The 14,558-nt window shown below is 40.3% G+C and overlaps 1 protein-coding gene across 1 annotated transcript in view; it reads left to right on the top strand.

The window, feature by feature from the left end:
• chrna8 (cholinergic receptor, nicotinic, alpha 8) overlaps positions 1–14,558 on the top strand; it is a 108,414-nt gene that overhangs the window by 62,774 nt on the left and 31,082 nt on the right. Inside the window, exon 4 of the mRNA XM_056256936.1 lies at positions 7,529–7,638. Coding sequence (XP_056112911.1) covers positions 7,529–7,638 — 110 coding nt within the window. The remainder of the gene's footprint in view (positions 1–7,528; positions 7,639–14,558) is intronic.

Genomic DNA, 14,558 nt, shown 5'->3' with positions numbered 1-14,558 from the left:
CATTAAACCATATAGATTTTTGGGTGAATTTCAGGTGATCTCAGCATGAGAGAGAGAAGGAATGGGGGAATGGGGGGTCAAGGGAAAGAGATGTAGATTAGAATGATGCTTAGGTGAGACTTGCGTCTCGAATGGTGATGCTAATTTCGTCACAGTTCAAATGTTTTTCTGTCCTGCTCAGTTATGCCGCTCAGCGGCACGTCTTCCTCAAGTGCTCATTGTTCAGACATCACCCTGGAAAGCAAAAACAACAGCAGAATTATTTGAAATTTAAATAGGTTGTTCCAGTTGCATGGCAGGTCACGCTAACAAAAGTTTCAGACATCAGAGCAACAAGATAATGACATTTCAATGGCTTCTAGGTTTAATGTCACATCCCTTGGTCACATCAGGCAGATTTACAACTAAAATAACAGCTTGGAGCGGAGCAGGTCTATGTCTGGGAGCTTGACTTATAATGGCCTTTCTGACTTGATAACTTACATCAAGCTGTTTGCATTTGGAACGATCTGTTCAAGGCTGCCATCCTCTGGTGCACTCCTTCAGACTTCCCCTTTTTTGTAGCATATATTTTGTTTCACTTTAAAATACAGTTCTACAATAAGCAAAGCAGTATAATAAGCAGTTGCTACTAAGTAAAACTAAAAAGAAATTAAAAATATATATATATTATATTATATTAAATTATAGAGACATCTGCATACATCACTTATGTTTATTCATTTCACTGCAGGATTTAAATGAACATCATAAAAAGAGCATATGAACATTGCCATAAGGTTGTTAAACTATTTTCAGCACCCAAGAGTGCTTCAAGATGAGCAATGATGTCAGAATTTGAATAAAGTAGAGTTCTGCAAACCTCATCTGGATATTATTTACTTGAGTGAAAGCTTCCATGATGAGAAACATTAAAAACCTAATTAAATGCAAAAATATCCAGGCCCACTAAACGTGCAAAACGTATGCATATATTTGGTAAACACATAATCAGCTTAAAAGCAGGCAAGTGTGAAATTTCATGAAAGACATGTTCATAAATGTGTATATGCTCACAAATGACTCCAATTGGCTGATGCCAACAGTGAGTTTTAGTTGTTGAAAGGTGTTTCTATCTGTCTGAAACACTCCTTGGCTCTAATTCACCTTTATTGACCTCATCAGCCATAATGCATGATTTTAGCCAACTGAGCACTTAACCATGAAATTAAGCTGGATAAGAAATTTTCCACTAAGGAGCTGCTCTGATTATGAACCCAACATCCAGACCAGTTGCTTTCCAAAGTGCTAAATGGATTTAGAGACAGACCTTGCACAGATGATCACCCATATATTGACTTGAAGGGTTAGTTCACCCAAAAAAAAATAAATAAAAAAAAAAAATTGTCATCAATTATTCACCCTCATGTTGTTCTAAACCCGTAAGACCTTCGTTCAGCTTTAAAAAAAAAATTGTTCCGAAGATGAACGAAAGTCTTATGGGTTTGGAGCAACATGAGGGTGAGTAAATAATGACAGAATTTTCATTGGGTGAACTAAAGCTTTAAAAGATTCTTTGACGTTGTAGATTATGGCAGATAGACACCACATATTAAATGTAGCATTAGAGACACATAAGATTATGATTGAGATAAAGGCTGAGAGAGAGATTGGAGAGATCAGGGACGGTTGTAACTAGAATTATGCGTTTTGGTCCTAGATCAAGTGTGCCAAACTCAGCAACTGGAGTGCACACATTCTTGAAAAGTTTAGTTCCAACCCTGCTCCAACACACATACCTGTAGTTTTCAAAGGACTTGGTTAGTTTGATCAGGTGTGTTTAATTAGATTTGAAGCTAAACTCTGCAGGACTGTGGTCCTCCAGGGAGTTTTGTACCCCTATGATCTCTCAAATTTTAGCATAAAGATATGTCTTACGAACCTCAGTTGCTTTAATATACAGTTGTGGTCAGAATTATTTGCACCCCCAGGAAAAATAAATCTGCATTGTTTATCCTTTTGATCTTTCATTAAAAAAATGAAATGGCCAAATTATTGGCACCGTTTTATTAAATACTTTTTGCAACCTCCTTTTGCCAAGATTTTTTTTAGTTTCATATGACCATAAAATCTGATCTCTTTTGAAGTTCCAGTCGTGTCTGACAAATGAAAATGCTGGAGTTTGTTTTTGGATGAGCGAGGAGGATTTTTCTTGAAACCCTCCCAAACCACATGTGGTTATGTTGGATTATAATTTTATTAGGCTTTCTGGCCCCAAGACTCAACTAAACTCTGCAGTTCTCCATCTGTAATCCTTGGAGAGTCTTTGGCCACTCATACTTTCCTCCTCACCGTGCATATGTACAATATAGACACACATAATATTATATTAAACTATACAAATATTGTAAGTTATTTAAACATTTTAAAATAAAATGATTAGAATAAAAATATCAGCACAAGTCATAAAAATATATAATATAAAATTGGTTTAAATGTACTCTCACCTCATATTTTTTGGTTCAAAACTTTTTAGTGTTGTTTAAAAACATGAAACTGCACGTGACATTGGGAACAAAGTGGATCTGGTCTTTTCTTGGACATGGAGAAATAGTATGTTCGAAGTATGTGTTCTAGTATATAAAATATGTGCAGCGCACATTCCCTGATCCTATCATGTCAGTGCCGAGCAAGCCATTGTGTCCGCAGAGAGAGACATCGCCCCAGGGAATACGCTCACTAAAGCACACTGGGACATCTGAGCCACAGAGAGATGTGTGGGACAGAAACTCCTCTTTCCTCCTGACTGATCTGATCTGATCTGATATGTGAGGATGAAACAAACATCATTTCTCCATGTTGTTTGAACTTAATTAATTGTGCATCAGTGAAAACACACAAACAAATTATCAGAAATAGTTGAAAGGTTGCTTTATAATGATGACAATATGTGAACCTGAAAACTGGCAATGCAAGATATAAAGAGGGACAAATTAAATGTATAAAAAATGTATATTTTTTTTTCTTAAATTTTTTGGAAAGTGCTTAGGGTCTTCTACCGAAATAAAATATTTTAGAGAGGGAGTAACCCTCATGTTGCTTCATACCCATTTATCTTTCATTCATCATTAGAACCCAAATGAGGATATTTAAGATATATTATTTCAAAATTCTGTCTCAAACATGCATGCTTGACATGTCAGAACAAACCTCATTGATTATGTACTTTGTACTACAGAAAAAACCTCATTTGTTATGTACTTTGTACTACAGAACAAACCTCATTGATTATGTACTTTCAATGGACAAAATGATGAGAGAATATTAAAAATATCTTACAAATAAAATATTCGTGTTTCAAAGATGAACATAAGTGAGTCTTGTGGGTTTGGAACAACATGAGGGGGAGTAGCCTAAATTATTTTTTCACTGACCCGACAGTGGAAAAGCTAACTACTCGCTGGGCAGGGCCAATAAGCTCCGCAAGGAGGAGGGAATGGCTTCAGAAACTCCAAAATGGTCGTGGCTTCCTCCCATTGACAGACAGACACGACATGCATCCGTGTATAACAAGAGAACATAAAAAGAGAACACATACTTATTCAGTCACACCAGCTTCAATTTATTTGTGATCACAGGAATGCACAAAACAACTCCATTAAGGCTTTTATATGGTGGCCCAGTTGTGCACAACACAACGAAATTTAAAAAGCAAACATAAGTTCACAACACAACAAAATGAATCCACAACAGAAAATGTACAACATAACAGAAATAATACGGTGGCTTTAAGTCCAAAGGCTTACACATTTAGAAAAACTGTGATTATAACAGCATGTTTACGTCACATTTTAAAAAAAAGAAAATGAGCATTGGATGTTTGAGCGAACTCTCCCATTTCACTATACTGTTATCCTTTCAGCCAGAGCAACAGAGGGAGCTCATGGACAGAAAACAGGAGTTGTGTGATTAACTCTTTCCCCACCAGCATTTTTGAAAGAAGTTGCCAGCCAGCGCCAACACTTTTGATCATTTTTACAAAAGTTGCATGGCCCCCAGAATATTTTGCTGTATGAATATCTGAACATGCTATATATCAAAAGGAAGAACAGACCCTCTGCTTTTAAACAAACTAACAAAAAAAAAACTTTTATTCTAGCTTCATGCATTCTTTTTTTATTAACACTTGAATGTGGGTAAGTTTCATAAAAAAAGCAACATTTTGAGCAAAAAGCTGAGAAAATCGTGTTTTTGTTAAAGACTATTGGCCCTATTTTAACGATCTGAAACGGGAGTATCAAGCGCGAAGCGCAAGTATCTTTGTGGGTGGGTCTTGGGCGCTGTTGCTATTTTACCGGCGGGATAAATGACTCTTGCGCCCGACGCAAGTTTAAAAGGGGTTGGTCTGAAATAGCTTCATTATTCATAGGTGTGGTTTGGGCGTAACGTGAAATAAACCAATCAGAGCGTCATCCAACATACCTTTTAAGAGCAGGTGCGCATGTTGCATGGCGGATTGTTATTATTATGGCGGATTTACCAGGCGCGCGCCAGGAGCGGTTCACAGCCGAGGAGACCGGCGTTCTTGTCAGGACCATGAAAGACAGAGAAGTGACGTTGTATGGGGATGAGAGATTTTTTTTTTTTCTGGTTCTTGACGGACAAACTAATTTGTCAGATGTCCTTATATACATATGTGTCTTGCCACTATTGGGCAAAGTAGGTCTGATCCGTCATTACTACAATTAGCCTGAAAGATTTAGGCCTACATTTTTTTACATCTTCATGGACACCACAATGGTTTCCCTCATGTGTTAATATTTTTCCTTGTTCTAATGTATGATTTGCAAAAATAAAAACTGCTGCATCTGTGTTGATGAGAGAATCAAAGTGTATGCGCGTTGTGCACCCGCTAAATTATGGCCAAGCATACGCGCTTAAAATAGCATTATGAACAACGCACAACGCGCCACTGACTTTAGACTAGGTTTTTTCTGGTCAGTGGCGGAATTGTTTTCTGGAACTGCAAAATAGCACTAGGGAATGTTTGCGCCGAAACACGCCTCCTTTTTGCGCCGACCCGCCCAGGGAGCGCTAGTTTATTTCCTAGTTTACCGACGTGCATCTGTGGAGGGAAAAGCCCGCTTTGCGCGGGTGCAAAATAGGAATGATACATGCGTCAGTGTACAAAGTCATTTGCGCCGGGTGCAAGATAGGGCCCTATGTCTAGATTGTATTCAGAACAATGATCAAAACATAGATGAAGTAGATCGAGTCCATCAACACTGCTAATGCTTGCACAGTCTTATAGCTTGTCTTGGGTCGACATTTCATTCAGTAAAATTAGGCAGTTTTGATTTGTATGCCGTTTAATGTTGAGGATCGCGTTATATCACATATGCATCTGCTTATATATGCTATCAATTGTTTCTGCTTCTTCTTTGTCAGTGTTTTGATCAGGAGATTCAGTACTCTTTCAGAAGATGTGTCATAGCGCCCCCTACCGTATAACAGTGAAATCACGAAAAGACGGAAATTGCTTATTTTCCCATGCCCACGGTCAGTGGTGGGGAAAGAGTTTAATGAGTTAACCGGAGTGTATGTAATTATGACATATGGGGATCCATAAGTCCGGTATCAACAAAGGCACAGGGAAAAGACAGATGAAACATGAAACCAAATAAAACACAATTATAAATCATACATGATTTGTCTAAGTTCTTCAAGCAATCTCTGATGTTTTCCATAATCATATGTGTATTTATTATCGCAATGGTTAGCAAGTAGCCTTTAGCATCACATATAAATATATTTCTGCCTCATACAGCGATCAGAATTCCTATCGGATCTCAATTGACACACTCGCTGGTGTCTGAAAGTGAGTTTTGAGCTGACAATTGTTTTAAATGTTTATGTTTGCTGGTAGCCTGATATGATAACATGGGAAATGAGAAGCAGCCCTGACCCTGTCCTGACTCAGGAAAAACTCCACCTTTGTTCATGACCACTTCTCAAGCCACAGTTGGCCCACTTTGGACCAAGATAAGTGTGGGTATCTGCAGGTTGCTGAATGGGCGCGATGAAAGGAAGAGATGTGCTGAAAGGTCTTTACAGTTGGTTGCGAAAGCTGCCTGTTAGGGTGTCGGGTAGGGTTAGTTTCTGTTGTAGCATTTCACCTTTCAGCCCACCCCAACCTTTCGAGCCAGAGCAAGCCTTGAAAGTGACAGAGGAAGCGCGACTGGCCCTGGCATGCACTTGCACGCTCGACAGTGGAAGCGCAGCTAATTATAGATTTTAAAGCTGTGTTTGTGTTTAAGTATAATTAAATATTCATAATTCCACACAGCTTTGTGGATGAGTAAAACAGTTGTGGCTAAGTTTAAACTCGACACAAAACACTTATGACAAAAAACACAAAACAAAAATGAACTATTTTTACATTTTCTCTGAGGATCATTAAACAATGGAAACATTTGTTCTAGTTATCAATGCAGCAAGTCTGATTTCAGCCTATACTGTTAGTTATTGATGCAATGTCTTGTTTGCCTTTTGTCAGTTGACGATAGTCTTTCTTATTGTAATGTATATCCCAGTGAAATGGCTTTTTGAACAAAAAAAATGTAGGTAGAGACTTAATTTTGATTGGATCATTGTGGTGCTTTCATGTGAATGACAGGTCGTTCCACCCTCATGCCACTAAACGCATTAGAGAAGAGATGTCACTGCAAGTGGGAGGGGAATATTCCATAAATATATATATGAAGAGTTCCATCTGAAATTTTCTGAAAGATTAGTAATTTCACTTAAATGACAATTAATAGGTAATTTTCATTGCCATTTAAGTGAAATTACTGACCTTAAATATACGAGCTTGATAAAAATTATAATTCTAGAAAAAAAATTCAGATGTCATTTTGCATCTGAACTCTTCATATATATACACTGTATATATATATATATTACGCTGCAATATTCCATTTGATTTCATGGTGACTTTAATAACATAGTGTGCTTCCTGTTGCTTTTAAGAAAGACTGGTAGTGTGCTGCTTAAAAAAAAAGCTTTAAAAAAGCTTATATTACTCTAAAATCTGCTATGGCACCACATATTAACCTACCCTATAATACAGCAGAGACGCAACTTCATAGGCTAGAGAAATAATAGCCGAGGACCATCTACACCTCGGAAGAGAAATCAGATACAGCTTATGCAAGAAGATGTCAACATACATTATTCATACTAAATAGGTTGACTCACAATTACCTTATTTAACTTTAATTATTGACATTTAAGTGGCTATTAGAGACTGCTTAAGTACATTGTCATATTCAACTTAAAGTATTGCATATTTATGTGCCTTTGCTCTGTGTTGCATGTTCTCTCTTCATTTCCCAGTGGTAAATGTACATGTGTGTACCCTTGGCAGACCCCAGCTGTGTGATTGTGTTATTGTGTTTACTGGCTGTGTGTGTGTATTTGTATATGTTTGTCTCTTTAGCAATCAAACATTTTAATGTTGCTGAATCTGATGTATGTTTTGTGTGTTCAGGGATGGACGGATGTCTATTTGAGCTGGAACCCTGATAACTACCCTGGTGTTCAGACCCTGCGTTTCCCATCCAATCAGATCTGGACACCAGATATTTTGCTCTATAACAGGTAACGGAACACATTCACATTTACATTTTTCTGTTTTCTTTTAGCCTAAAATACTCTGTTTCTTCTTAAACATGCTTAATAATCTGCCTTAGCCTAACAAGGTTATAAGCCACAAGAGGCTGTTCAGTGATTTTACAATCTACACACACAAAGTGTTTTTATAAGACAACAGCAACATACAAATGATCATAGAGACTAATCACTTAAGTGGTTAGAATAAAATCTTATAGGCAAGAAGAAAACTATTTTCGGTTGCCAAGAAACATACATTAGCATGGGTACATGACATGTATATTGTATGTGATCAAAAATGTTGAAAAATAGTGGTGTAAGCATATGCAATAAGTAAATGGAATGTGCAAACACAATTACATTTATCAATCAATACACATGAAGTGACTAAGAGTAAATTTGTACTTCTGCTCTGTTGAATTGTGGCCGACGGGGACAGAGAAAGTGTATTTAAAAATACATGAGCTCTGATCTCACTCCAACAGGAGAAAGCCAAAACAAATTTAGAGGAAACAGAGGTTTTTCATTTGGCCAAAATCACATGTTATAAAAGATGAAGTGCTACTACAAATCCACCTGCCAACAACAGCAGAACCATTCAAATATTTACATCGAGAAAGGCTTGATCATAATATTAAAATAATGAATTTAATTATTTTAAAATACTTTAAATATTTAAAATACATTATTTTAAAACAATAATTTAATTATTAATTATTTTAAATTGTAATATTTCACAATATTACAGTTTTTTCTGTATTTTTGATCAAATTAATGCAGGTTTGATGAGCATAAGAGACTTCTCTCAAAAACATTAAAAATAGTAATGTTTCCAAACTTTTGACCGGTACTGTGTATATATGTGTATATATATATATATATATATATATATATACTCACCTAAAGGATTATTAGGAACACCTGTTCAATTTCTCATTAATGCAATTATCTAATCAACCAATCACATGGCAGTTGCTTCAATGCATTTAGGGGTGTGGTCCTGGTCAAGACAATCTCCTGAACTCCAAACTGAATGTCAGAATGGGAAAGAAAGGTGATTTAAGCAATTTTGAGCGTGGCATGGTTGTTGGTGCCAGACGGGCCGGTCTGAGTATTTCACAATCTGCTCAAGTACTGGGATTTTCACGCACAACCATTTCTAGGGTTTACAAAGAATGGTGTGAAAAGGGAAAAACATCCAGTATGCGGCAGTCCTGTGGGCGAAAATGCCTTGTTGATGCTAGAGGTCAGAGGACAATGGGCCGACTGATTCAAGCTGATAGAAGAGCAACTTTGACTGAAATAACCACTCGTTACAACCGAGGTATGCAGCAAAGCATTTGTGAAGCCACAACACGCAGAACCTTGAGGCGGATGGGCTACAACAGCAGAAGACCCCACCGGGTACCACTCATCTCCACTACAAATAGGAAAAAGAGGCTACAATTTGCAAGAGCTCACCAAAATTGGACAGTTGAAGACTGGAAAAATGTTGCCTGGTCTGATGAGTCTCGATTTCTATTGAGACATTCAGATGGTAGAGTCAGAATTTGGCGTAAACAGAATGAGAACATGGATCCATCATGTCTTGTTACCACTGTGCAGGCTGGTGGTGGTGGTGTAATGGTGTGGGGGATGTTTTCTTGGCACACTTTAGGCCCCTTAGTGCCAATTGGGCATCGTTTAAATGCCACGGCCTACCTGAGCATTGTCTCTGACCATGTCCATCCCTTTATGGCCACCATGTACCCATCCTCTGATGGCTACTTCCAGCAGGAAAATGCTCCATGTCACAAAGCTCGAATCATTTCAAATTGGTTTCTTGAACATGACAATGAGTTCACTGTACTAAAATGGCCCCCACAGTCACCAGATCTAAACCCAATAGAGCATCTTTGGGATGTGGTGGAACGGGAGCTTCGTGCCCTGGATGTGCATCCCACAAATCTCCATCAACTGCAAGATGCTATCCGATCAATATGGGCCAACATTTCTAAAGAATGCTTTCAGCACCTTGTTGAATCAATACCACGTAGAATTAAGGCAGTTCTGAAGGCGAAAGGGGATCAAATACAGTATTAGTATGGTGTTCCTTATAATCCTTTAGGTGAGTGTATATATTAGATATGCACCGATGTATCGGCCACTAATCGGTATCGGCCGGTTAAAGCTATTATTTTCGCTTTAAAAACAGCCAATGATCAGTGCCGATTATATCCTGTCAATCAAAAGGGTGCGGAAAAACATGTCAGATTGCAACTCATACTGTGTGTGAAGAAAATCTCTCTTGTGTTGAATTTAGGGCAAGTTAACGCGACCGCTATAACAGTTATAAAATAACGACGTTAATGGAGGCTTTATTTGACCCTTTGAATCACCCGTAGTTCAAGCCAAGGTTGTCTGATCTACGTTTTTTTCCCTATATTAAACATTATTTGTAGAGCCTCCCATCCAATAATCACAAAGAGCTTTGTTACTTCTGATAAGAAACAAAGTCGCAACTTTCAAATTATATACTTTTTTTTTACGAAATACCAACAAAAAATGGCGTTTTGACGCTCTTAAATGTGACAGATCGCTGTAGTGCCTCAGTTCAAGCAGCTGTTTTCTTCCACTTCAATACAAATTACATCTAGAAAAACATGCATGAATATCAGAAGGTATGTTGAAAGATACAGTACAACTTACCGAAATCTGTATCATGACTCGTGTATCTCACTCAATCTGTGTTTCAACCGCGGAAAGACGTCAATAAAACAGCTTGTAAACAATATCACTTACACCGTCGGGCCGAACGGTTCAAAGAATGGTTAGGAATGGTTCCAGTTGTATTTTTGAATTCTCTGCACGGTTGTCTGACCGTAAATATCTGATCAACCTCCTTAACGCAGACACCATTTACAGTACATCTCATATCATCTGTATATTATTGCGTTAACAAGGCAATGATTGATGCATTTGTATTACATTCTGAAGAGTGGCCGTTATCAGCCCCAGAGTGGAAAATGAAACCACATCTGTACCGGCTGGCCCAAATAGGCACGGAATGGAACAGTTAAACAAAGAGAACATTGGAAAAGCGGCTAATGTATACCAACTTTGCCTCAGCATTTAGCTTTTTTGCTTATTTCATATCTCATCTTTAATCCAATCCCACATACTTCTCTTCTTGGACAGCAGATGTTCAGATCTTGTAGATGTGATTAGAACAAAGTTTACAGCAAACAAACGTCTCAGGTTACGACTGTAACCTATGTTCCCTGACTCTGAGAACAGGGAACGAGACACTGTGACAGAACGCTATGGGGAATGCTTCCACGTGAACCGGTGTCTGAAACGCTTATCTAATTACGGCAATCCTATTGGCCGGCGACAGCCTATGACATCATCTCTAGTGTGACCCGGAAGTATATAAGGGGAGCCTGGAGAACATGTCAACAACTTATCATCTGAAAGGGACTGTTCAGCAGGCATCCACGAGGCATGCCAAAAAGACGCAGTGTCTCGTTCCCTGTTCTCAGGGAACATAGCTTACAGTCGTAACCTGAGACGTTCCCTTTCGAAAGGGAACTCGCACTGTGTCAGAACGCTATGGGGAACGATCTACCCACGCTGCCATGCTGAGGGGAGTGCATGCCAAATTATGGCTGTGACGAAAAACGTCAAAAAACTCCCCCTTCGGGTCACATACAGGCTGTCAGTGACAGTATTCCCTACGGCCACTGCCCAAGCTATAAGTCTCAAAGAGGCCTCCGATACAATGAAGGCCAACCACGGCTGCTCAAGGCTTTGGAACCAACAACATCCGTGGAAGGGGTTCCTTTAAGGGAATATGGCCAGGGGGTCCAAAGGAGTCCCGTCCAGTCACTTTCTGAGGGGGACATGAAGTCAACCCCACATACCACCAGGGAGGCTGACCTAGTCTAATTTAATGACCTAGTCTTGCCAACAACCTGTCTGTTTCCTAAAACAGAGTCTCTAACATATTTTGCCTCACTTGGAGGCATCCGATAGGGAGGACTGCAGATAGTGGCAGTGATCGCTCACAGACCGGATCATAGACGGGCATCCTGGAGAGTAGAACTCAGCATAGCGCTTTCTAACCCTTGCGAACGAGGGGAGTAACTCTACCCAATCCTGGATCTACACAGTGCTTTAAAGCCATGTGGAGGCTGAGCCCGTTCTCATCCCAAGGCGTAATATACTGACTCTTTTGCCAAAGCGTCTACATCCCACGCACATGGCACCCTTTAGCGTCATATGAGACGCAGATATATGGCGCCTCCTAGTGGTCTAACCCTAACACTACCCCAGACCTAAACCTACCCAAAACCGAAGCGTGTTATATTGACGCTAAAGGGTGCCATATGCGTTGGATATAGACGCTTTGGCAAAAGAGTCAATATATTACGCTTTGGGATGAGAATGCGTTGGGAGGCTGGGCACTCTGAAAGGGACCCTAATAGGGGAGCGCTTCCAGCTCTAGGGCTGATCTAACAGGGAGGCCTCGTGAGAGTCCTTCGACCTTCCAACCAGACTTAGGGAGCTAAGTATTCATACAGAACGATCCTCAGATAGATTCTGAAACACTATACTCAAAACCTGATAAGTATTGACCAGGCTCTGGGCTAGATTTTGCCTTTGCAATGCTAAGCATCCAACTCGTTGGGGATCCGCCTTCAAGGGGGCCTGTCTAGGCCTAACTACTTGATAGCGGAACTGTTAGCAGAGCTAGTCACAGAAGTCATGTGCTCTCACAGACATCTCTGTGGGCCTGGTTATACTTATTTCACATTGCCAACAGGCAGTGTACTCAGCAAAAGCACTATCGACCCTTTAAAGCAAGGGGAGTACAATCTTACGCTACTGGATTATCGAGGAGGCCTACTGTAAGGCCTAAGCAGCTTCGACTTTCACGGACGTCAGCCCCGGCAGTGCTTTTTAAACAGAGTCTCTAAATAACTCAAAATAGGTCCAGCCTCAGGCTGATGCAAGAAGCGCTTGGGGTGAGAGATTTAAATGCTTAAAATCTGTCAGCAGATCAGCCTGGTATGCTTGCAACACCGTCATTGTGTGCAAGGCATCACCAGCCAGACCCGTTGCTGCGTATGCCCTGCCATTTAAGTGTGCTGTCATATTTTAGTGGCTTAAGAGGCAGGGCCAGAGCACTTAGTGTCGATGCCACTCCAGCCATGAGATAGTTCGTGAGCATCTCGTCAATTGGGGCATCGACATCCCCTCAGGGTAGTTCGCTGATGGTGATGAATACGTGCTGAATACCTTTTTTTTTTCATGCCTTTCCGATCTCATTGTGTAGATCCAGCAGGAATGGAAGGCTCACGAGAGCTTGAGCTTTATGGCTGGAAAGAAACCATTCGTCAAGTCTGTCACGAGGGGTCTCTTCCCTCACACGCTCCAACAACAGCAGAAGTCTCGTTGAAGCGCGTTCCATAACACTCAACAGCTTAACACACGCGGTGCAGGGTGGCTGTGAGGGTTTGGGTTGTATATCCTCTTCACCCTCATCTGCCATCTCCTGCTCTCTTGGGCTGGTTGTTTTTATACACATCAGAGCACTCGCTGCTGGATCAGAGGATGTTAGTGACAACACATCCTCAATCCTGCCGCTCACTCTCGCGAGTCTCTGAAGGGTGTGAGAGATTAACAACTCTCTCAACCTCCTTATCGAGCTCCCTCTGAAAAAACCCACGATTCCAGTCTCTGCTCTGCCTCAGCGCGAGTGGGACCTGAATCGCCTGGATTCAGATGTCTGTCCCTCTTCCCTCGAGAAGAGAGCAGACAAGAGTGGAGTTTTCTCAAGGGAAAAAACTCACAGAGGCATAAGCAGATCCCTCAGGAACTGATAGTGCATGCTCTGAACCCAAACAATAAACACACAAGTTGTGAGTCATCTTAGACACGGATGCACACACTTCTTGAAGCGTTTTCACAAGCCATGATTACCTTTTTGGAGTTTTCAGGTTGAAGCATACAAACAAAACAGTCCCTGAAGACTAAAAAGATGTTGACATGTTCTCCAGGCTCCCCTTATATACTTCCGGGTCGCACTAGTGATGATGTCATAGGCTGTCGCTGGCCAATAGGATTGCCGTGTTTAGATAAGCATTTCAGACACCGGTTCACGCGGAGGCGTTCCCATAGTGTTCTGGAGCAGTGCGAGTTCCCTTTCGAAAGGGAACACTTTAAGTTGAATACCACCAGCAAAAGAAAAAAGAAAAGAGAAGAACACAGACAGAGAAGTTAGTGATGTGAGAAGAGAATTGCACCCATCATTAAGCTGCTTATCCATAGATCAACTCCTGATGATGGCAATCTCATTCTTCTGAAAAGAAACGAACAATAAAAGAGATTCAGTTTAAACCTTTTTATTTCTTCTAACTAAGATAGATGAACAGACAGACAGAAAGCACATCTGAACGAAAAGGTCCATATTTTTCTCAGACTACTACATGTGTGTATGTCAGCAAACTCTATTTAAAAGTCTGGGTAAATAGACCTATTTGTTCAGTCACACTATAGGGTATCTTTAACCTACTTGCATCCAAAAAATGTTAGGTAAAATGTAAAAATTGTGTTCATGTTGTATTGCAAAACACTTTTGCTGTTATTGAAGTGGAATACGGGTTTATTATTATGCTATATAGTTGTTTATTATGCTACTTTAACGAAGACAGTGGGGCTCGACTAGTCTTGTGGTCAAATGGGTTGGCGCGTATGGTTGGGTTGCGGAGAGATTGTGGTTAGGTCACATGTGAACTACGAGGAAGGAGCAACCTCAGCAGCAGGAGGGATGTAAAGGTCAGTAAGCTGGGCTGAGTTGAGTGGGGGAGGGGTGGGGGTACTCTGGGACGCCAGAGTCACTGTCGAGCCCTCTTGAGGTGTCGTGG

Source organism: Rhinichthys klamathensis, unplaced genomic scaffold, assembly GCF_029890125.1.
Source record: "Rhinichthys klamathensis goyatoka isolate OS25496 unplaced genomic scaffold, OSU_Roscu_1.1 h1tg000133l_1, whole genome shotgun sequence".
NCBI lineage: Eukaryota > Metazoa > Chordata > Actinopteri > Cypriniformes > Leuciscidae > Rhinichthys > Rhinichthys klamathensis.
This window is presented reverse-complemented; position numbering and strand designations above follow the sequence as displayed.